Genomic DNA, 24,115 nt, shown 5'->3' with positions numbered 1-24,115 from the left:
CTATCCTTGGCAGTCTGGTTTCAGAGCCAATGCCCTGGAACACTCTGGTACTTAATTGTCTACTTGGGGAATGTGTAGCCCCAGAAGAAGATAAGAGCATATTCTAGGCTTTTAAGGATAATCACAATTATGGTTTGGGAGAAAGGTAGTAAGAGGCAGAGAAATCAACAGAGGACAAGAAGGGATGACATGATAACGTCCCTCAAATTTGAGGATAAGTAGTTAATTGAAATTTCTACAGTTGGTCCTGCATTCAATAACTTTAGCAGTTTTTCCTTCAGACATTTAAGATTTCATGACCATCCACATAAAACAGGAGAAAGCTTTGACTTCTAGGACTCAGAGCTGAAGCTGTAGTGCATCTTTAAACTGTGCAGAATCTTGTGCAAAATGTATTTGGAGCTCCTAATTTTCGCTTATCATATAGTCTGTATTTTTGTAAACTGCCTCCAGTCCTTTATGTGTTGAGAGTAAACTAACAAAGAAAAACCCAAAAGTCTAATAATTTTTTTACAAGCGAAACACAAATTATTTAAAAAAGAAAAAACCTCAGGAACAAAATGTTGATGTGGTTTGCGTGAGTCTTGTTAAAAAGAAAAGTTTATAGGATGTATCTCTATTTCTAACTTGAGTTTAGAATGTTCACATTTATCTGAACTCGATGCAGTGTCATAATGAGTGCGTTGTGTTTCTATAAATACGTGCTCCCACCATCACACACACAGACGCAGACTGTTTAACATGTAAAAACTGTCCAGAGGTGGATTATTAGACTCTATAGTTGAAAATAATGTGGGATATGTCAACATTTATCCCAGCATAAAAATAAAAGCTATACAAAGAAATCATCTGTTGTGAATTATCTGTGATGTGGGAGAAGCAAGTAGTCAACAGTGAAGAAAGAAAAGGAAGAAACCCTGAGACTCAGGAAAGGTCACCAGCTCTGCAGAACACTCCATCTTCACATGGTAGGAGGCCAGCAGACACTCTTTAGAGCCATGTGCAAATTCTTTTCACTTTTATTTATGAAAAGATTTCCAATAATCTTTGTCACATGTGCATGCATAGATTTTTTTTTTCTCACTGACCAAAATGTGAATAGCAAATTGTGAGTTGTTACTATTATCAGTTGTATTTTTCATTTCAAGTCCGTGACATTTCAAGTTAATTAATACATATTAAGGGTCTGGTAATCACATTTTTAAAAGGATAAATTAGCTAAAAGGCAAATGTCCAAAAAAACTTCTAATCCAGAACCATCCCATCTAGTTATTTTTCCCTTAAAGACAAGACAAAATACTTTATTCCCTCAGTTCTTCCAAAATTTTCAGGGTGAAGTGAATAGGAAAGCCTACACTGCTAGCAAGTTTGTTCCTGTAGTTATGAGATTGTACCAAAAAAATTTAACCCTCCTTCAACTACAAAAATAGGGGTGTGGACATCACAATATTATCTGTTAATGAGACCTTTCAGATAATAGAAACCAGATGTTAGCTTCCTGGAATGGGAGGTCTTTTAAAAATACTTTTTGTTGAAAACACCCAGCCCTAAAAGCCCTGTGGCCACACAGAATCCCTCCACCAAAACAGGATGGAGGCTGAGATTTCCTCTAGTTGTCTGCAAAGAGGAAAAACAGGTCCTGGGGAAAGGAAGAGAAGGAAGAGGGGACGTGAGGAAGCAGAGAGGAAACCTAAGACCCTCAATTGCTCTGAAGGGGCCTCTTCAGCATTATAGGGAAAAAATTTACTCTAATTTGAGCCTATTCTCCATCTTTATCAAGCAGATGGATTGGGCTAGATAAATTTCAAGTCCCTTTGAATCCTGAGATTTACGATTCTGTTGGAGGAATTTGACTTTTCACACCATCAGTGGCTGAATTGATAAATAGCTCAATTTTTCCCTGAAATGACAGCATTCTCATTTTGGCAACTCACTGAAGAACCAGGTTCTTCTGAGGCTACACTAAGAAAAAAAAAATGCATAGACACCATTTTTCCCATTCTCAGCCGTTGGCTCCCCTAAAAGACCACCAGAATAGCACGTTAACCAAGTAAAGCTAAGTTTAATAGACTTATTGTAGTAGGAGGGAACACCAATTTAACAGAGCTTTAGTACTGTTTTAAATGGATCAATTCAGGGATAATATTCGTGGGGTTTTAGGGCCTGAGTTGTATGATTTTGAGGCAGAGAACTGCTTAGGATTGGACAAAGTTTAATGATACTATAATTTTGGATTGGTGGGCCCAGTGAAGCAAGGGTCTTAAAGTGAGCTTTGATGAGTAAGCTATTTTATCTGGTTCAAAGTCTTATCTTTTAGGAGAAAGCATTTCCCGGAACAAGTATCTAAGTTATTTTAGCTTATTCTCAGCATTGTTAAACATAGGGACAAGAAAACTATGCATGGTCCCCAAATTTTTTAACACAGGGACAGGAGTGACATCAGCATCATGGCTGAATAAGACATCCCTCATTCACGTCCCCTGCCTCAACAACAGCAATTTGGCATCCATCCATGGATAAAAGTGCCTTTGTGGGAGCTCTGGGATCCAGCACCATTTGCCGAGGGACCCCAGAGGACTCTCACCCACCCATATGTCAGGTAACAGGCATACAGACTTCAGTCCCAGCTATGGACCCTGTAGTGGCCTGTGAACCCACTCTAGCCTCTCGGCCACAGTCCAGGCTCTCCTCAAAGACACTGTCATAAAGAATCACCTACAGACAAGACAACGTACGGACAATCACCTTCCACCTATGGACAAGTAGAAGTCCAGGTTTCCAGCAGAGAAGTTTCAGCACATCACTGAAGAAAAAATATATGAGTGTGGATGCATTGGAGAGAGTAAGGGGAACAGTTTGACTTCACCCCTCCCCAATGTGGCACAGCTTGGGGCCAAGAGAGATCTTCTTGGCCCATGATTTCTTGCTTGAGGGAAAGTGAGAGCATGTGAGTGAGTACCTGGCTTCCCTAGCAGTGTGGTTGCTGCCAAAGGGGCTCATTTCTCTCTTGCCCCATCTAGAGTACTTAATCGTGAGCTGCATGACTTGGGGAGTGGGAAGAGGCTGGGAAAGTGGTAGATAGGACTCTCAGAGGGCATTAGAGGGATGCAGATTCTAAAAACCATGTTATAGACTCCAACATGAAAACTGCCCATGAGCCACTGGAGACACCTCATCCACGGATTCTCCCAACTGGCCCATGGGCACCCCCAGTGCCCCATGTACCTCACCTACACACACTCCCACCCTGTGCACACTCCCAATGGCAATGGCAAGAGCAAGCTTTGGCAAATGGCTAGTGAGTACACACAGAAAGCCTGTGCCAGCCCAAATCTGTGGGCCAGGGTAAGACCACAAACTTGACCTTTAGTGCTACCTTTGGGAAAACAAAAGGGAGGCTGTCAGCACTCAGCCTGGTGTTGCAGGATCAAGAGTAGGATATAAGCTTAGTAATTCTGCCACAAGAGGGAGCAAGAAGCGTGGACCAGGTGTATCCATAGAAAGTCTGAGAAAGCTGTGGAATCCCTAGCAGGGCAGATGGAAGGTATTTCTCTCCCAAAGGCAGTTAGCAAAGACTAAAGGAGGTGACTGCTACCTCAAATGCAAAGACAGCAACAGAAAACTTCAAGGAACGTGAAAATCAAGGAAACATGACACCACCAATAGATCACAATAATCTTCCAGTAACTGATCCCAAAGACATGGAGATTTCAATTTACCTAATAAAGAATTCAACATAGCTGTTTTAAGGAAACTCAATGAGCTACAAGAAACCACAGAAAGACAATTCAGTGTAATCAGGAAAACAATACATGAACAAAGTGAGAAGTTTAACAAAGAGATATAAATCATTAAAAAGAACCAAACAGAAATTCTGGAACTGAAGAATACAATGAATAAAATGGAAAAAAAAAAAAAAATGCAATAGAGAGCATCAACAGCAGAATGGATCAAGCAAAGAAAGAATCTGTGAGTTAGAAGACAGAAACTTTTAAAATTATCCAATCAGAGGAGAAAAAAGAATGAAAAAGAGTGAAGAAAGTCTACTTGATTTGTGGGATACCATCAAAAAAAATAATCTGCAAATTATTGGAGATCCAAGAAAAGAAGAGGAAAGCAGAGAACTTAATTAAAGAAATAGTGGCTGAGAACTTCCCAAATCTAGGGAGAGATTAGAATGTCCAAGGTCATGAAACTCATAGGTCACCAAATAAACTCAACTTAAAGAGATCTTCTCCAGGACACATCATAATAAAACTGTCAAAAATCAAAAATAGGGCTGGGCCCCATGGTCGAGTGGTTATTAAAGTTCCATGTGCTCCGCTTCAGCAGCCCAGGTTCGCAGGTTTGGATCCCAGCCGTGGACCTGCTCCACTCACCAGCCATGCTGTGCTGGTGTCCCACATGCAAAATAGAGGCAGATTGGCATAAATGTTAGCTCAGGGCTAATCTTCCTCAAGCAAAAAATGAGGAGGATTGGCAACAGATGTTAGCTCAGGGTGAATCTTCCTTGGCAAAAATAAATAAATCAAAAATAAAGAAAAAATCTTAAAAGCAGCAAGAGAAAAGAAAATTACAAGGGAAACTCCATGAGGCTATCAGTGGATTTCTAGGCAGAAACATTACATGTCAGGAGAGAGTGGGATGATATATTCAAAGTGCTGAAAGAAAGAAAATGCCAACCAAGAATACTCTAATCAGCTAAGTTATCCTTCAGAAATGAAGAAAAGATGAGGACTTTGCCAGACAAACAAAGCTGAGGGAGTTCATCACCGCTAGTCCTGCCTTATAAGAAATGCTGAAAGGAGTTCCTCAAGCTGAAATGAAAGAATGCTAATTAGTAACATGAAAATATATGAAAATATACAACATACTGGTTGGATGTTTTGTTGTATACTGTGTTTTACTGGCATAAAATAGACATATAGACCAATGGAACAGAACGGAGAGCCCAGAAATAAACCCTCACATATATGGTCAATTAATATTTGTCAAGGGATCCAAGAATACTTAATGGGGAAAGGATACTCTCTTCAATAAATGATGTAGGGAAAAGTAGATAATCATATGCAGAAGAATGAAATTGGACCCCTATTTTACACCACTCACAAAAATTAACTCAAAATGGATTACAGACTTAAACATAATACCTGAAACTATAAAACTCCTGGAAGGAAACATAGGGAAAAAGCTCCTTGATGTTGATCTTGGTAACAATTTTTTGGATATGACACCAAAAGCACAAGCAACAAAAGCAAAAGTTAAGCAGGACTACATTAAACTAAAAAGCTTCTGCACAGCAAAGGAAACCATCAACAAAATGAAAAGGCAACCTACTGAATGGGAGAAAATATTTGCAAATCAGATATCTGATAAGGGGTTAATATGAAAAATATAAAAGGAATGCATACAACTCAATAGTGAAAGAACAAACAATCTGATTAAAAAATGGGCAGAGAAACTGAATGACAGTTTTTCAAAGAAGACACACAAATGGCCAACAGGTACATGTGAAGGTGCTCACCATCAGTAATCATCAGTGAAGTGCAAATCAAAACCACAAGGAGATATCACCTCATACCTGTTAGAATGGCTATTATCAAAATGACAAGAGATAAATGTTGGCAAAGATGTGGAGAGAAAGGAACCCTTCTACACTGTTGGTGGGAATGTAAATTCGTACAGCCACTATGGAAAACAGTATGGAGGTTCCTCAAAAAGTTAAAAATACAGCTGCTATGTGACCCAGCAAGCCCAGTTTTGAGTACATAGCCAAAAGAAATGAAAACAGGATCTCAAAGAGATATCTGCACTCCCATGTTCATTGCAGCCTTATTCACAATTGCCAAGATAAACAACCTGAATGTTTGTCAATGGATGAATGGATAAAGAAAATTGGTATATATAGACAACGGAATGTTGTTCAGCCATGAGAAAGAAGGAAACCTTGCCATTTGCGACAACATGGAGGGACCTTGAGAGCATTATGCTAAGTGAAATAAGTCAGACAGAGAAAGACAAATACTGTATGATCTCATTTACATGTGGAATCTAAAAAAGCCAAACTTATAGAAAAAGAGAGTAGAATGGAGGTTGCCGGGGACTAGGGGATGGGGAAAATGGGAAGATGTTGGTTAAAGGGGACAAACTTCCAGTTATAAGATGAATAAGTTCTGGGGATCTAATGTACAGCATGGTGATTATACTTAACATACTGTATTATATACTTGAAAGTTGCTAGGAGAGTAAATCTTAAATGTTCTCACCACAAAAAAGAAGTGGTAATTATGTGAGGTGATGGAGGTGATAACTAACACTACTATGGTAATCATTTTGCAATATATAAGTGTATCAAATCAATGTATTGTACACCTTAAACTTACACAATATTATATGTCAATTATATCTCAATAAAGCTGGAAAAGATAAAGCAAAAAAAACAAACACAAGGACAGGAAAATATATATGGTGGGTACTCTGAATGCCTAGATTCACTTCTGGTTTTCAGCTGCTCAGGGAAGGAATCCTGATGGCAAAAAAGCCCTCAGTTGCCAACACCTTACAAGGATTGCCTCAGCTGATGATAGTGGCCTCGCTTAAGGTCATGGCCTATGGCAGATTATGTTTTTCAAAAGTGGTCACAGCAGTATCATCCTTCCTGCACACTCTTGTTACAATGTGATATCTCCCATCAAGATGTAGCACCTGTGTCCACTCCCCTTGAATATGGGCAGGTATTTGTATCTTTCTCAACCAATAGAATGGGACTTCTGAGGCTAGGTCATAAAAGGCTTTACAGCTTCTGCTTTTGCTCTTGGAATGCCCTTAGAAACATTGGCTATCTGAGGAGGAAGCTCAGAGCACATGGAGAGGCCATGTTCCAGCTAGCAGCCATTGCTGAGGTTGAGCCACAGCCATCATTAGCCACCAGACATGTGAGTGAGGAAGACTTTGAGATGTCTCCAGCCCCAGCCACCATCTGACTGCAACTATATGAGAGACCCCATCTAAGAACTATCTACCTAAGCCCAGTCAACGCCCAGAACTATAGGGATAATAATAATAAATGACAGTTGATGTTTATGTCACTAAGTTTGGGGTTGTTAGTTATGCAGCAGTAGATAACTGTACCATGCCCCCTTCCCAGGGCAGCCCACATCCATTGGCTAATGTAATATATAAAGGTCCTCAAGGTTGGGGCCCCTATGCCCCAACTCAGGACAGTTCTGAAGGGTCATCCCAGCTTCAGAACTCCCTTGTAGGTCAGCTTAGACTTCCACTGGGACTGTTATCACAGTTCAAGTTCTCCCTTTGCCCAATTTTACTTCCTTCCCTTGCATACCACAGATGTTGATCCGAAGAGCACTCCCTAATAAACCTCCTGCACATTGATTTCCATTTCTTAGTCTGCTTCCCAGAAAACCCAACCTGAGAAGTATGTTTATTCACAATATTACTTAACACATGGACAATGATGCTGGTTTCTGTTCTCACCATTACAGAGTAAACAATCCATTGACTGCTCATTACTTTTCTTCTGGATCCTTGATAGTCAATTAAGTGGAAGCAAAGAAAAAAATGTACAGGAATTACATTTTTAAAAAATGTAATTTTTTAAACCACGGTGAGTGGTTCTAAACAAATACACTGTACCTATGTAGTTCTTATTTCTCCACTTCATGAGTTCAAATAGATGCAAAGAAGGCTAACAAAAATTGATCTACATAATGGATAATTTCTAAGTAAGAGACAGGAGAGACTGAAAAAAATTCATTGACCATATAGGCAGGCCCACAATATATGTTTGGGCAGATAATGTACTGCCCAATGTGGTCTCTATAAGGATTGTGCAGCATATAAGTGCTTACTGGTACATGATGGCCTTGACAACATGCTTTTAAGGGGAAATGTGATGCATATGGGGAAACCTGTTTCATGCAGTGGATTAGGATGTGTCTATCAGCAATCTCTTCTTTGCATCTGTTCACTCCCATTTATCTCTACCCTTGGCCCTTGCCTGGGCTCTCCCCTTCTGCCCCAATCCTCATTTTGGATTCTAGATGTGTTGCCTGCTCTAATTATTATTTTCCAAATACTCAAATCTTGCTTAGTAAGTGTCTGATTCTGCCCCGTTACCTGAATATGCCTGCATTATCTGGTTCCAGACTTCAGACTGTTTCTTGTGTCTCATTTAACAAACATTTGCAAAAAACCTACTATGTGCTGGGTAATGTGCTAAGGATATAACTATAATCCCTGCCTTCAGGTAACTTATTGTCTAATGGACTACCTTGTCCACAAGCTTGTCGGCTCCACCCAAGATACAGTCTTCTTCTAGCTTTCCTCCCATGCTTGCCTGAACAGTTTCTCTTCTTCCCCTCTCCTCAATGTCTAAATGCTGCAGCTCAGTTGCCTTTAAGAAAGATGACACTTGGCGGCCGGCCCCGTTGCTTAGCGGTTAAGTGTGCGCGCTCTGCTACTGGCGGCCTGGGTTCGGATCCTGGGCGCGCACCCACGCACCGTTTCTCCGGCCATGCTGAGGCGGCATCCCACATGCAGCAACTAGGAGGTTCCATTGTGACATACAACTATCTACTGGGGCCTTGGGGAGAAAAAGGGAAAAAAAGGAGGAGGATTGGCAATAGATGTTAGCTCAGGGCCGGTCTTGCTCAGCAAAAAGAGGAGGATTGGCATGGATGTTAGCTCAGGGCTGATCTTCCTCACACGCACACAAAAAAGAAAGATGACACTTGCAAAGGTCTAAGGAAGTACACTTCCTTTGCCTGGAAGTGGATGGACTCTTTAGAGAAATGGGTATAATTTTTTGCTTATTCTAGAAGCAATCAGAGCAACAATTGTAACATAAATGAAGTGCTTAGAGTACTGAACAAGGGTATCTTGAACAGAGGCTTAGTCTGGAAGAGAAATGGAAAGAAGGTTCACCAGGATGCTTTTCTCCACGGAACTAGCACCAAAGGAAAGTCTGCTTCCTTGCTACTATTCTCTGTAATTATATTGGTCTACATAATCCAGTACCAAGACTTGGAGAAATCCCACCAGAAGGGTAAAGCAGAGAGAGGAGGGAGTAGAACTGGGGAAACTGGAGTCAAAGAAATAAGCCAGCAGTGTAGAAACGACTGAAGCAGAAGAGGCACCTGTCAACGTCAATTTTGATAACCATCTGGAGGTTACAGTGAGGGGTCAGCCCACTCTGTCTTGGGCTCTCATACCCCAGAGAGCTACTGTTGTGAAAGGAAAAGACATATTCACCCTGAAGCAAATAAGAGAGCAGTTGTCCAAGTTGCCAACTCATAGAAGGCAAAAGGTGCAAAAAGACCCATCAAGGTCAAAAACTGGACTGTGAAAAAGGCAGGTCACAATACCCTCGGGGAGATTCTGAACATAATTTATTTTAAGAGGTAGACCATCAGTTTTTACTGTGTAACCTCAGTTTTGTGGAATTATCCCATAAAAGGCAGTTTTCTTTTCCTCACTATTCTTTTACCTTGCTAGCTTCTCTGAGTAAAAAGACCTTAACAGTTTTGACTAGAAAGACAGATGGTTTAGAAAACCAAGATTAGTATGTGATCCATTCAATGATATTTTACAATGTTAAGTAAAATGGCAATATATACTATTTAGAGCCAGATTTAAAATATAAATATGTACGTATAGTTAGGTATTTATTATGTTTTCCATCATTCAGAGCTGCACGATCCAGTATGGTAGACACTAGCCATGTGTGGTTATTTAAACATATTTAAATTCATAAAATTAAGTGTAAGAAAAAATTCAGCTCATCAGTTACACTAGTCACATTTCAAGTGCTCACTAACCATATGTGACTATTGGGCAGTGCAGATATGGAACATTTCCACCAGCACAAAAAGTGCTGTGGACACCACTGTCTTGGGTAAGAAGAAAAGTTTAATCTATTCACAGAACTTGAGATGTCACCTTGAGATATAAGACAGCCAACATATACAGAACTTTCTTTTGCTTTGCCATTTATAGCCTTCTAATTTTAGTTTAGTGGCTTAAGATTACATATTATCTTATTCAACCATTCATTAGTCTTCCATCCAACAAAATTACCAACAAAGTTAATTGCCCAGCTGAACTCTTAAATTTTCCTTCACATTTTTCTTTTTTTTTGGTTGGACTTTTTCTCCCCTTTTATCTTGGTTTTGTTTTATTTGATTTTGTTTTATTTTTGCTCAGAGATAAACTACTTTCAGCATCATGCAGACTTTTGCTCCATACAGCATGGCTTCAATCCATAGAAGAAAGCTTACCACTCTCTGTACATGCCCCCAGGTCAATAACTTTGTAAGTAACCTAAATCTGTATAAAATTCTGATTGCCTTTTTCTAGCCAGATTTCTGATCCATGGACTCCCTTTACTTAATTCCCATTGATGCTAATATATGTCATTTACCTAAAATAACCTAATAACTCTCCTACTAGGCTCTCAAGGATTCCTTAAAGGACTAGATTTTACATTTTTAAAAATATATTTAAGACATTTAATAGAGCACTTTATAAGCAGAAAAACATCTTGGAGGCATCGTAAGATAAAGGACACATCAAATATTTAAATTTTGCTCTTAGAAGAGAAAAGGAGGTTTTGTTTTTATTTTTAGATGACTTTTAATTGAAGCTATTCTAAACTTTGCTGAGTAGGTTGCTAGGTTTCTTCCTTTCACAAACTCTGCCAGTTAAGAGTGGGGCCAACTTAGAAAAAGAGGGGAGGGAGGGAATGAACATCATACTTTTTCTTTTTAAGAACTTGAGGAACAAAAGGGTTTTGTTTTACATGGGTAAGTATGTGCACGCGTGTTGTAAGCATTTTGCAGCCACCTTGAGCCAGAGACAATTACAAAATTGCTTGTAAGATCCGGTTCTTTTTTCTTACAGACTCAGTTTTAAGTTCTGGTTAGGGTTTTTCTTTTCTTTTTTTTTTTTAATGAAATACACAAGGCACAAACCACAATTCAGCAAACTTGTTATTAAACTAACTAATGAGATGAATAGAAGACTTTAGTTGCCTTAGGTAATCAGGTTCCAGGGAGTGATTTATATCAATTTTTTAGCCACAGTTTGGACCTCAGATTATAAACATGGCTCAAAGGAAAAATTAGGGGGAGACTGGGAGGGATTTTCATCCCTGAGAGTTAGAAAGAGTTCAGGGGTTTTTTTTTAATTTAGTATAAATGTGGTAAAGCCCAATTTGTATCAAATAAGAGAAGAAACCTTCATTTTCAAATAGTTGAAATGATCTTGATCATTGAAAAAATAAATATTCTTGCTATATATGTTTTTAGTTAATAAAAAAATCAGATGGGAAAGCCATAGCTTTTTTAATGCTTAGAATTTAGGACTAAAAAGCAATCTCAAGTAAATATGAAAAATTGACTAGATTGTAATTTTGTGTTCACCCAACCCATTTCTTTTCCCAGGAAGTAGGCAGGCAAAGGAGGAAGTAAATAAAACCCACACTGTTACTATGCATTCACCCCATAAAAATCACTGCCGGCTTACGGCTCCGAGTGATTCTGTGAGGTGCTCCAGGATTTCAGAAAGCAGAAACCCTATCCTAGCTTAGAGCTGAAGTCCTGTGTATTTAAGGAAAAGCCAAATTGACTCCTTTTGGTGTTTGCCTCACATATATTTGTTCACTGTTTTGTTACTAATATTCCAATTTGGTCGGTCTTGGAGAAGTGGGGGCTTCAGAATTTCTGTCTTTACAGGAGGGTTTAGATATTCAATCCAGTTACAAGCAGGGGGCTAGGGAACTTGTCTTGAACCTGTATTAACCCAAAGTTTGTATGTTTATTTGGAATAGTTTTGTGGGGGGAGGAGGGGTTCATAGAAGTAATGCGGATGGCTAACGTCCCTCCAAACCCTTGGAGCTGTCTCCGTTCAAGGGCATAAATTATGAAAGTGGCGGAATCTCTATATCAACAACTTGTTTATCCGGCCTTATCAGAGAGTGAACTGTTGCCCATAACTAAATTTCCCGGAAAACTAGAGCTAACCATTTAAGGCACCAAAACTTTTTATGTTAACCATTTTAATGAAAATTTTCTTTAAAGATATATTATGTCTCCCTGACTTAAACAATATAGGACAAAATAATTAACTTGATGATAATGACTATGCTTCTCAAGATGAAGTCTGTGACTCAACTGCACAAAGATATCAATAAGAATGATTGTTCACTAGGCAAAGAACAGTAATCACTTCCTGAATACACATTACATCTCAGCACTGGTACTAGTATGAAGGTGGCACGCCATCCAACAGCAGAGACAGGAAAGTGCCATCAGTGACAGAATCCTACATAGGATGCTGTGGTAGCACAGAGGAGCGCCCTCATCCAATTTGAGACAGTCCTGCACTAAAGGAGAATAGATTGTTAGACTTTTATAGTCTTTATGTCTATTTTTCATAGTTCTTCTGTCTCCTACTTCAAAAACTGCCAGTTGTCACTTCTCATTCCTACTAACTCCTTAAAGCCAAACACCATGTCTTACTCATCTCTGTATTTCAATGCCTAGTAAAAGTCCTGGCAAGTTTGTTGAATGCTCTTTTTTTCATGCTCTATAATAGATTTATTGAGTGACCAATTTTCATAATAGTATTCTGGAAGTAGGCCAAGACAGTGGAAGTTAAGAACAAAATGGGAGACATAAAGAAATTTTGCAGGAATGAATTAATACCGCTTTAAAATTTATATTTCAAAGGTTATAGTTTAGAAGGAATATAGGAGGATTTTTTTTAAATTATTTTATTGAGGTCATATTGGCTTATAACATTGTGTAAATTTCAGCTGTACATTATTATATATCAGTTTCTATATAGACTGCATCATGTTCACCACCAATAGTCTAGTTTTTATCCGTCATCATACACCTGTGCCCCTTTATCCCTTTCGCCCACCCCCCCCCTCCTCTGGTAACCACTAATCTGTTCTCCTTATCCATGTGTTTGTTTATCCTCCACATATGAGTGAAATCATACAGTGTTTGTCTTTCTCTGACTTATTTCGCTTAGCATAATTCCCTCAAAGTCCATCTATGTTGTCACAAATGGCATGATTTTGTCTTTTTTTATGACTGAGTAGTATTCCGTTGTATATATATGCCATATCTTACTTATCCATTCATCCATTGATGGGCAGTTGGGTTGCTTCCATGTCTTGGCTATTGTGACTAATGCTGCAATGAACATAGGGATGCATAAATCTCTTTGAATTGTTGATTTCATGTTCTTTGGATAAATACCCAGTAGTGGGATAGCTGGATCATATGGTATTTCTATTTTTAATTTTTTGAGAAATCTCCATACTGTTTTCCATAGTGGCTGCACCAGTTTACATTCCCACTAGCAGTGTATGAGTGTCCCCTTTTCTCCACATCCTCTCTAACATTTATTTCTTGTCTTGTTAATTATAGACAAGTTGAATGCTTTTAGTTAAATCTGTGTTAGTATTTCCAGTAGCCCTATTCCCTCAATTTTCTAGACTATGCTACAAAACTGCTGCTAGTGATGTATTAAGTAATGAAACTTACTAAAATGGTAACCCTATTTTACACATAACTCCAGGCCATATAGAATCTTGGTGAGATTCCAACAGTGGTACTATCTCTGATAGAATAAGGCATATGAGCTCAGTTAACAACTTTTTAAAAAAAATTTCTGTATATATGGCTATGTTGTGGATGTATGACACTCTTACAAATCTAACATTAAAATATTCAAAGTGTAAGCAAAGGTAAACATTTAGCAGAAGATAACTGCTCTAAAATCAGTTTGGGCCACATACTAAGTTATTTCAAGAATTTAGTTTTTAGAATTAAGAATTAAATTAATTCTGGTGTATAAAGGAGGAGATTTTGGCCACTACTTGCTGCCTAGGTTCCTTTTACTTCTTATACAATAACATTATGTGTAGAATGGGTACTTTGGCCTTCAACCTGGTAATCTCATGAGCAACTGTGAGGATGCTCCAGGGAATATCTCTAAGGGATACGAGGTAGACAGTAAAGCCTCCAGCAGCCTGAGTCTAGGACAATACTTTTGGCAGATGGGAGGGAGATCCAAGACCCCGGAGTCTGAATTGAGGCCTCCAGGATGTCTCCAGGTGTTGGTTTGTCACATCCCAACCATAGCTGTTGTGAAGTCTCAGAATAGGCCCATTTTATTTGTACTCAAGTGACTCCTTCTCCATTTAGTGGTTTGCCATGTAACCTCCAGGTAGCAGTGCATGAGAAAATGAAGTGTGGAGTCAGTTCAGACACTGGAGTTGGAAAACATGTTGCCACAGTCATCCCCAAGGAATAGAATATAGCCATTCTTCATAATTTGTAAGCTTTAAGTACTCTATTTTTCTGCAGTTGGGAAAAATTGATGGCTTTAAGTATCTGAAGAGAATAAAAATTAAGATAGTCATTAATAGACATTAACAGAAGTCTACTGAAAATTGTCTTCATTGAATCCTGCAATAAAATGCTGAGGTCTTAGTCAACACCAACATTCTACAGCCCAGAACCTCATTACACAACACAAATGTACAACTGTGATCAAATATTGTGGGCAATGAGAATGACTTTATAAAGAATGTATACCCCGTTCATTTCAATAATGACATATGTTCAAAATTAATAACTTATAAGAAATAAAACATAGTTCTTTGTTTCAATACCAATAGTATATAATGAATGTGCAAGGCAAAGAAAATCCAATTAGTTCAGAGTGACAAATATATCATCTTCCTCACAAATATTTCATCATGGAAACTATACTCAAGAGCACAGTGTAACTTTGTAGAAGGATAAGAGCTTTGAAATTCTAACAGGCACGCTGAAGGAAAAATTAAATATTCACAGGAAATAGCTGCATGCAAATTAAATTTCAGTAGCTCAAGACCATCTACACTTTAGGAAAAGTGTATTATTAGTTGTGCTAATGATTCTACGAGAACGATTCTCAACTTTCTGTGACTTTTACTCAGAGATCTTAGACTTTCAGTCACTTTATGTAGCAGGGGGTGTAAGACAGTCGTTACAGTAGCCTGGTAGCTTCAGGTATCACTTGTTTCAGGAAGATTGCTGAGCCTTCTCTTCTAAAGCTGCTGGACTTCTTCACGGTCTGTGATGGGCAAAGGGGGAAAAACTAAAGATGGAAATCAGGCACAAGCGAGATTGCAGGCTTCTTGCTTATGTAATGAACAGGACCACTGCCTCTTTTTCAACCATGTGCATCCCACCAGTCCCAAGGTAAGCAAGACCTGGGCTATCTTTTCCCAGAATTCAGAGGGACCTGAGTTAGGAGAGACACAGGCCTTCCTTGCTAGACGCTCGGAGGGAAAATGTCATTTTGGAACACACAATTGAAGAAGAGAGGAGAAACGGTGATTTCATATAAGAAAACCCAGCAATGTTTGCACCATGCTATCATCAGGGCAATAGAGCCCTTCTGGTATGTACATCCAGTGAAATCTTTTGCAAACATTACAATAATTATGGTCACATGCTGCATAACAACGTTTCAGTCAACAATGGACCACATATATATGACAGTGGTTTCATAAGATTAGTACCATATAGCCTAGGTGTGTAGTAGGCTGTACCATCCAGGTTTGTGTAAGTACACTCTGTAATGTTCCCACAATGCCTAACGATGCATTTCTCAGAATGTATCCCCATCGTTGTATATAAATATACCTATTACTTTTTAAAGATCTGATAAATCAGTCCTTTAATCCATTTTAATGTATTTAATTTAATTTAGATAAAATATCAATGTCTAGGGCAAAACTTTCTCTCAATATTTCTTTAAGAGTTTTAAAAGTTTAAACTGTTGCTTAGCAATTTAACTTTATAAATAATTTTTTTAAAGTACATATTTGCATATGACAGATGGAGAGACACAGACAATTGAAAATAGTTTTATTTTTTGGAAAGTGGAATTATGAGAATTTTTCTTTGTGATTACATTAATGCTGCTAAAATATTCTTTGTACAATAGTCTTTTCTAAGTCTTGCTGAAACATTCATCAAAATGAATACATTTTGTAAGGTTTAGTTTTTCTCTGCTTTAATTATTTAAGGTGAAGCTTCTACTATGTCCCCTTTAGATCTGATGTTGTCATTCATTGACTAGTCAAATATATACTTATGCAGAATGAAATCTCACAGCCAAAGTTTGAAAGAAACTTGGATCCAGCCTAAGGAAGTTTTATTTTGAAATTTTACCATTCAGACTTGATTCATATCAAGAGAAAACTGTAGTTCATATGGACACATTCCAGTAATGTCATTTAGAAGATCCCTGAAGACAAGATAATTTGTAGAGCATGATCAGAACCCATGAATGTCATGTAATTCCTGAAGACAATACTGTGTTTCTGACCACAGGTTGCCAGAACAATCAGTTGAAAACAGGAAATTCCAGTTGATGATTGGCCTCATTCAATAACAGCTACTGTTTGAATCTAACCTATGTCACTATAAAATTTCTCTCCTGGAGTAAAACAAGCTGCCCCCATGCGCACTCTGAAAACAGGACTCTAGTCGTCACCAAGAAGAGACTTCCTGGGATGGCCTCTGCCAGGCAACAGATAGGACTGTGTTGGGTAGAGCTATTTTCATGTAAATGAAGACACCAGTAACCCTTCCATCTTGTTTATAGCCTCAAACAGAATTCTAGAGATGTTGTGTCTAAAGATCCAATCACAGTACCTGGCATACGTTATATATGCAACAAATGTTATTTCCTTTCATCTCCACTCCATTCCCAACTACTGCCCTACCCCCTCACCACCAACTCAAAAACATTATCTTCAAGGTTTCTTAACTTTAGCCCCCTACAGTGTTTGATATACTATTCAAGAAGCAGACTAACTTGATAAGCTGGTACAAGGCTTTCCTGGGCCCAAGTCTTTAGCTGTTGGGAGAAGAACGGCACTGTCAGCCTTCTGCACGGGCATTGATTGGTCATGGGATGATTTAAAGGCTGGCGGCCAGGCAGGACACCTTGACTCAAACTGTTACCCTCACTGCCAGGCTTGGTGCCCAAAATTGTTCTGTTAGACATTCCTTAGGGTCTATAATGTTATTGCAGTTTTTAGGACACCCATTTTAAAACAGCCCTGAGTTCTCTCAACTCCACCTTTAAAGCATAGCTTGAAACTCTAAACTTGTCTCGATTTCCACTCTTACCACCCTAGTCCAAGAACCACTACCAACTCTTGCCTCAACTATAGAAATAGGCTCCTAACTAGTCTCCCTTTTTCTCCCCTTTCCACAAGCCATTCACCACACAAGAGTCAAGGTATAACTCAAATAAGTCCCCATGGAAAGGCTTCCAGTAGCTCCGTATTGCACTTTATCGTGGGCTACAAATCCCCTTAGAAGATCCGGCCCCACCTATCTCTCTGGTTTCATCTTCTATCACTCTGCCCTCACTCGCTCTGCTCCCAACTACACTGCCCTTTCTCCTACTCAAATGTGGTGGCAAGCTCCTCTTGCTCCGTGACATTCAGGCCTTCCCTATCTAATGCTGTGCCTCCCATATGCATTCCCAGTTGCTCTCTTCTCACAATATCCTATTTTACTTCCCTATAGTACATATCACTGTTTAAAATAATCATATTTGTTCACTTATATTCTGTCCCCACAACACACGTGCACATGCTCTAGAATGTGAGCCATATGAGAGTGGAAACATTGCACATCTTGTTCACTGTTAAATCTCCAGGGTCCAGAACAGTGCCTGGCACACAGCAGGAGCTCAGACAGTACTTGTTGGATGAGTACGGGTATCACCCAGTTTGGTGGCCCTTTCTTGGTCTTCAGATTGACTTTTATGACTTAATTGACACTCCCCCTCCTTAAATAGCTCCTCTCCTTTGGCCTAAGTGACACTGTATTATACCAATTCCAGTACCTTTCCAACCACAGGCTCCTCCCCTCCTTCTACTGCTACCCCTTGAAATGTATTCTTCCTCAGGGTTCTTTCTTGGCCTTCTTTTCTCTCTGCACTCTCCCTTAGAGTCTCATCCATTCTCATTGTTTCAATTATCACCTCTGAAGAGAGTCCCTGAATTCATATCTGCCCCCATTGCTCTCTATCTACATTTATTGAGAGAGATTCTAATTGAACATGCCCATTATTAAAATACCTTCTCATGCCCTATAATACACCCTTCAAATTGACAGACTTCCCAATCTCTATAGAATGATTCCATCATTTTCCTAGTCATATTAGATGCCTCCTTCTCCGTCTCTCATCCAGCCCCCATATCCAATAAGTAAACAAACTCTCTCCTTTATTCCTTTGCAGAATCTCAAATTCCATCCCACACTCTCTAAGCCTTTTGCCATTACCCTATTGATGGGTCTGAACTTAAATAGGCTCATATTCTACTTCATGGAAAATCAGAACAGGAGGAGAGCTACAAGACCATCTAGGTCAACCCCCATACTTTACAGATAAGGAAGGGAAGGCCAGCCTGATTACCTGCTACAAAGGGTTCCTGGACCCAATTCCAATGTGTGTCTTGGAGGCTTCCCCACGCCAACAAGCAGTTTTCAGATGCCAGCAGAGTTTCTGAGACTTCAGCTCAATTCTGACACTATCTACCCAGATATAGAATTAGATTCCACAGGTAAAGGGCTCAGTCCCACAAGACCACCCTCCACTTCAGATGCCAGTCGCAAGCCCAGGTTGTTACCTCTTCTTCTGACCAACCAGCTACCACCTGGAGGTTCCAACAACCCCCTCCAACTCAGGATGCCAATTACCAGATTGTTACCTGCACTTCTGACCAACTGGCTACAAATCAGGTTCCCACGACCCCCTGCTTGGGCTCAATTAATTTGCTAGAATGGCTCACAGAACTCAAGAAAACCCATTTACTCACTAGGTTACCAATTTATTACATAGGATATTAAAGGATAACAAATCAACAGCCAGATGAAGAGATACATAGGGAGAAGTCCCAAACAAAGGAGCTTCTGCCCTTGTGGAGCTTGGGGCCCGGCACAGTGACACCTGGAAGTGTTCTGGTTCCCCAACATGGAAGCTCTCCAAAAAAGGGCTGAAAACTGTCCTTTTGGGTTTTTATGGAGGCTTCATTACATAGTCATGATTGACTAAGTCATTGGCCATTGGCAATTGATTCAACCTCAAGCCCCCTTCCCCTCCCCAGAAATCAGGGGGTAGGACTGAAATTCAGATCCAATCCTCTGATCATAGGCTGCTTCTCCTGGCAACCAGCCCCCCCTTGGATGGGGTCCAAAATTGACCTTCATTAACATAAACAAGACACCCATTTCACTCAAAAGGCCCTGAGGCCTTTTCAGGAACTGAGGACAAGAGACCAAATATTTTAACAAAAGATGCTATGGAAATTATCAGGAAATTCCAAGGGTTTTGGGAGCTGTGAGCCAGGAATGGATTCCTTATGCTCAGAAAATTCCAAGGGTTTTGGGAGCTGTGAGCCAGGAATGGATGAAGATCAAATATATCTGAATGACCAAATATATATTTCTTATAAATCACAGTATCGCAACTACCTTGGCTACCATGGCCCTAGATGATGAGTGCTGACCATAGTGCCAGAACTAGAGCTCAGTCTCCAGGGTGGCCTTCTCTCTCTAATCTGTGGGAAATGTGGCCTGTTAATGCCACAAGGAGAAATGAAGAGGTGAGAAGATCCTGAAAGAAGAGTGATACTGGCTCAAGACAAGGTTGACATAAGGGAAGCCATATTGTAGAAAAGAAAAACTCTATTGTAACTTTGAATGACCTCTGACAAACTAACCCAGCTGGATATGCACCCTCCAGGAGATCTAACTGCTCTGTAGATTTTACGACCCATGCTTGTGCATGTACCTCCCAGCTGCGATAAGATGATAACTGCTTTTTTGAGTTCCTTAGGAACGTGATGACCCCCAAACAGAGACTCTATGCTGATAGCCATCATCAGTGAAAACTGAAAGATCTGGTGTGGCATTCCCAGTCTGTAACACCAGAAGGTCAACATTCCTAACCCCCTCCCCAATAACACAATGGCCTATATAACCACTGTAAGATTTCATACCTCCTTAAGATGGTTCTTTTGGACATGAGTCGGCCATCTTCCTTCTTGCTAGCAAGCTGTAATAATAAAGTCCTTTTCCTCCTACAACCTTGTCTCTTGACTATTGGCATGTCTTGCAGCAAGCAGAAGGCCCCACATTGGGCAGTAACAAGAGCACCAAAAGAGAAGATGATAAAGGGCACTGAAGACACACACTTTGTTGACGTCCCAATTTCACTTTATGCTGGCCCTCATATCTTAAATGAGTCCTTGAAGCCAATAATGAGAGCATTCTCATTCCTCATGTGTATATGCAGTTGTCACTATTGGTCTGCCTCCTGGGGATGCCAGATATTGTCAATGTACTGATTTGATTTCACCTACATAGTGCAAATAAACTTTTCATTGAATTATAAGTTCAGGAACCATATACCATGTGACATTAAATAGTAAAGTCAGGCTCATCTCTTTCTTTAAGGAAAGCCATATTCTAAATCCTAGACATGATTAAGGGGAAAAATAAACTCAAAATTCCTCAATAAAATAACAGCAGACTTCTTTCTAAAGTCTATTTCAAAGAATTTCCGTCCTGTTTGGGATAACGTATCATCCAGACCCTCTCAAAGTCTGTGCTGGGTAGGATGCAAGTATGGTCGGCTATCAACGCTGCTTTCCTCTACAGCCAGTAATGCCAGCAGAGAGAATTTATCACTCTGGCATTGTAGAGAAAGTAGTCTTGAGTGCACAGAAAACCAGCTGTTCTTTTCCTCGACTCTAAGACCTTGATATTCAAATTATAAGTGATTAGAGATACTTCCTGAATAGTTTAGAGCTTCACAGGAAAGACAAATTTCATTCAAGTTTGCTGTGAGAATCTTCATTGTGGAGCCATTCATGTTTTTCCTTCTGGTTATTTCAATCGAGATACAATACTCAGGAAATTAAGGTGGCCCTGTCCCAGGGACCAAATCCATGGGCTTCTCCTAACATTCTTAAACCAGATAAGTTAAGATTAAAATGAGCATCAAGAACAGCCTTGAAATAGAACATAAATGTTTTTAAAATGAGCAGATTGCGTTCAGAGAAGGATAGAGATAATATTGAAGTGTGGTTGAGGATGGGGTGTGGGGCTGTTGGAGGACAGTCTCATCCCCAGTATCTCGGTGATTGCAGAGGTTTAAGAGCTCCCAGTTTATCAGTGAGGCTAAGGTGTTCTTTTAATACAAGCTGAGGGCTGCCTCCTGCTGCATCAGAAGGGGTGTCTGCTTTGCCAGATAACAAACATGGGTTAAGACCAGGGTCAGTAACATAGCCACAGGCTGTACCAGAAACAAATGGATAAAAGCCCCAGACTCATTAACAACATATTACACCTCTACTTACCATCCTTCTTCCATGCAGTTAGCATAGGCTAGGCTAACTGAGGCAACCAACACATGCTGCCAGTTACCTCCACAGCCTCTCAGAAGTCAAGAGACTTTGAGGTTCTCAGTATATGTAGAAATGAAGAAATGCCTAAACAGGGTTACAAAAATTTTGGTATATTTTTAATATTTGCATTTAACAAATTGCTGATTTTAAAGCACACCAAAAAAAAAAAAAAAAAAAAACCATAGAAATGGTAATTACAGGATTTATGAAACTATTAAATCCTAGTGCACTATGGATGGTGTGGTCCAGATAATGGGATGGAAGTTTAAAGTGGTCTGATGGGTATCATCTTCTTTCAGTCCTCTCAGTGTCACTCCAAACATAATATTCATGTTTACACTTGAGACCCTTCATGACTGGAAAGCCCAGGCCAGATGGCTTCCTCTGTCCCCCTGTGAGGGATATTTTTTACCTCTCCCAAATGTTCCTAATTGGAAATCTTTCCTTAACCATAAGCCTATCACACCACCTGCTCCAACTTACCATGATATTATAAAGGAGGCAAAAAAACAATTTGCGAAGATCCAAAAGGACTTTAGGATGTAAGTTGACGCCATACTATTGTTAAATATAAAATCATAGACTCTTTTAGAGCTGGAAGTGATTGTAAAAATTATCGACACTAAGCTCCTTTGATGAGGAGAGTCGCTTCTGAGCATCTTATAGACTTGAAGATTCCCTTCAGGTAAGTGTCAAGGAGGTATGTGGTAACCGTGGAGCCATGGCAAGTGTCAGGGGTTGAAGGAAGGAAGAAAGCTTTGCTGTGGTGTGGTTGGGGGATGCACCCCAACATGGAGAGGCCAGGAGAGAGCTCCAGGGACTAGAGATTGGAGTATTGTCCGTTTACCAAGATGAGACCTGGAAGAAGCACAGAAAGGTTGTCTGCAGTAGAAGGAGCTCCCTGGAGCTGGGCTGGTATTGAGGAAAGCAAGGCAGGGAAGTCTTTTCTGAAATGTTTTCTTGGGGAAACATTTTCAGCTTTTTGTGCTTATTTAGAATGATTACTCGTGGCCAGTCATGGTATTCTTATGTGCCAGAAAGCTAGAAATGGCCTAATGAGAGGATATCTGTCAATTATTATGATAACAAATTGGCCGAGTCCAGTTCTTCTGTCCTTGATATCAAGGTTACTGCCTAAAGGCTTTATTGCTTTAAAGGTATGAAAGGATGGGCATCGTCCCCTTCGGGTATCTGATGCTTTTCAGGAAACACATCAAAGAGGGGTAAACGGAAAAGCGGCCAACTAGGTCCTATCCAGCAGGCAGAGCAGAAGTCTGAGCCTCTGCTTTCCAGGGTCCCCTTCCCCTCCCACCCACCCACTTTTCACCAATGCAAGAGTGCGTGCACGCGCACACACACACAGAGCCCTTAGATTTCCTGTGCTCAGTGGGAAGATCAGGAATGGACACCTTGTAAGAGGGGCCCTGTGGAAGCAGCAAGGTGGAGTCCAGGCCATCCTCAGGTGTCAAGGATGATGCCTTTGGCACGTGTTTATAGGAGGAGATGTGCTGGGGGATTCCTCACACCAGTAGTGCAGAGGGAGGGGACACTGAAGAATTGGTTTGTAAAGGACTTTCACTGACATGGAAGTCAGCAAGTTGTTGATTTATTCTTTCCCAATTAGAAATGCCTGCTTTGTTTTAAAATTTAACTCCAAACTTGGATTTTTATAGGGAAAAGCACAGAATTAATGAAGAAATAAAACTCCTAAGACAGCAGCAGGAAAGAATTGACAAGGAGCTTGATAGGTTTGTTTCTTATTCAACTTTGTAGAGCTTAAGACATTTTAATTCAACAAATGTGTTGCATAAAACCACAATGGGTTTATTATGTAAAAATACATCAACTCGAATATCTGCAAAGACGTGTTCTACTCAACAGTCCATCTGGAGGAACACTTCAACCTCCTTTATCCACATAATCACCTCTGCTAATTTAATTAGTTGTTAAACATTATCATCATCTTCTTTTATTCCACCAGATAGAGGTCTTAAGCTCAAGCCCTTTTAAAAATAAACCCATCACCATGCCCTGCCCTAGGGAAGATGTTAACTAGAAAAACAACCTATTCCGCTGGTCTCTCTTGGGCTAGTTCTTTGCCTTCCTTCTGCCCTGCTGCTTCCCCTACATATACAAGCATTGTTTCCCACTGAAGAAAGGCAAATTGGGCTCATTTAATTTGTTTTTTGTATAAATTAGAGTGTAGAAAGGAAAAGTATAAAGTGTTGAGACTAACCCACTTCTAGCACAGCCACACGCGCAAGTTTAAGTATCAGATGAGCACAGCCCTTCACACAAGCCCCCGTGGGAGACCACAGCTTTGGGCCAGCCATGCTGCCATACTCCTAATTACTATTTTGGAACTTATAAAGCTAGTCTCCTGTCACATGAGAAAATCTAACCCATTACTTTAGAATCTTACCTCACTTTTCACCAAAAATGTATCACCCAGCTTTCCCCTTCGCAACACCTAAATTATAAGGTCTGATTCCAGGTGACTTTTACAAGTTCCCCGAAATCAACTCTACAAAGGACAGAATTCCTCACCGCTGAGGATATGCAAAAGAATGTAGAATGGTTTTCAGAGCAACTCAC

At 39.9% G+C, this 24,115-nt stretch overlaps 1 protein-coding gene across 1 annotated transcript in view; it reads left to right on the top strand.

The window, feature by feature from the left end:
* FAM227B (family with sequence similarity 227 member B) overlaps positions 1-24,115 on the top strand; it is a 202,071-nt gene that overhangs the window by 173,368 nt on the left and 4,588 nt on the right. Inside the window, exons 13-14 of the mRNA XM_058541547.1 lie at positions 21,985-22,062; positions 23,194-23,268. Of these exons, the coding sequence (XP_058397530.1) occupies positions 21,985-22,062; positions 23,194-23,268 (153 nt within the window). The remainder of the gene's footprint in view (positions 1-21,984; positions 22,063-23,193; positions 23,269-24,115) is intronic.

This window comes from Diceros bicornis, chromosome 5, assembly GCF_020826845.1.
Source record: "Diceros bicornis minor isolate mBicDic1 chromosome 5, mDicBic1.mat.cur, whole genome shotgun sequence".
NCBI classification, from domain to species: Eukaryota; Metazoa; Chordata; class Mammalia; order Perissodactyla; family Rhinocerotidae; genus Diceros; species Diceros bicornis.
Note: the sequence above shows the minus strand (reverse complement) of the source record. Positions and strands in the feature narration are given on the sequence as shown.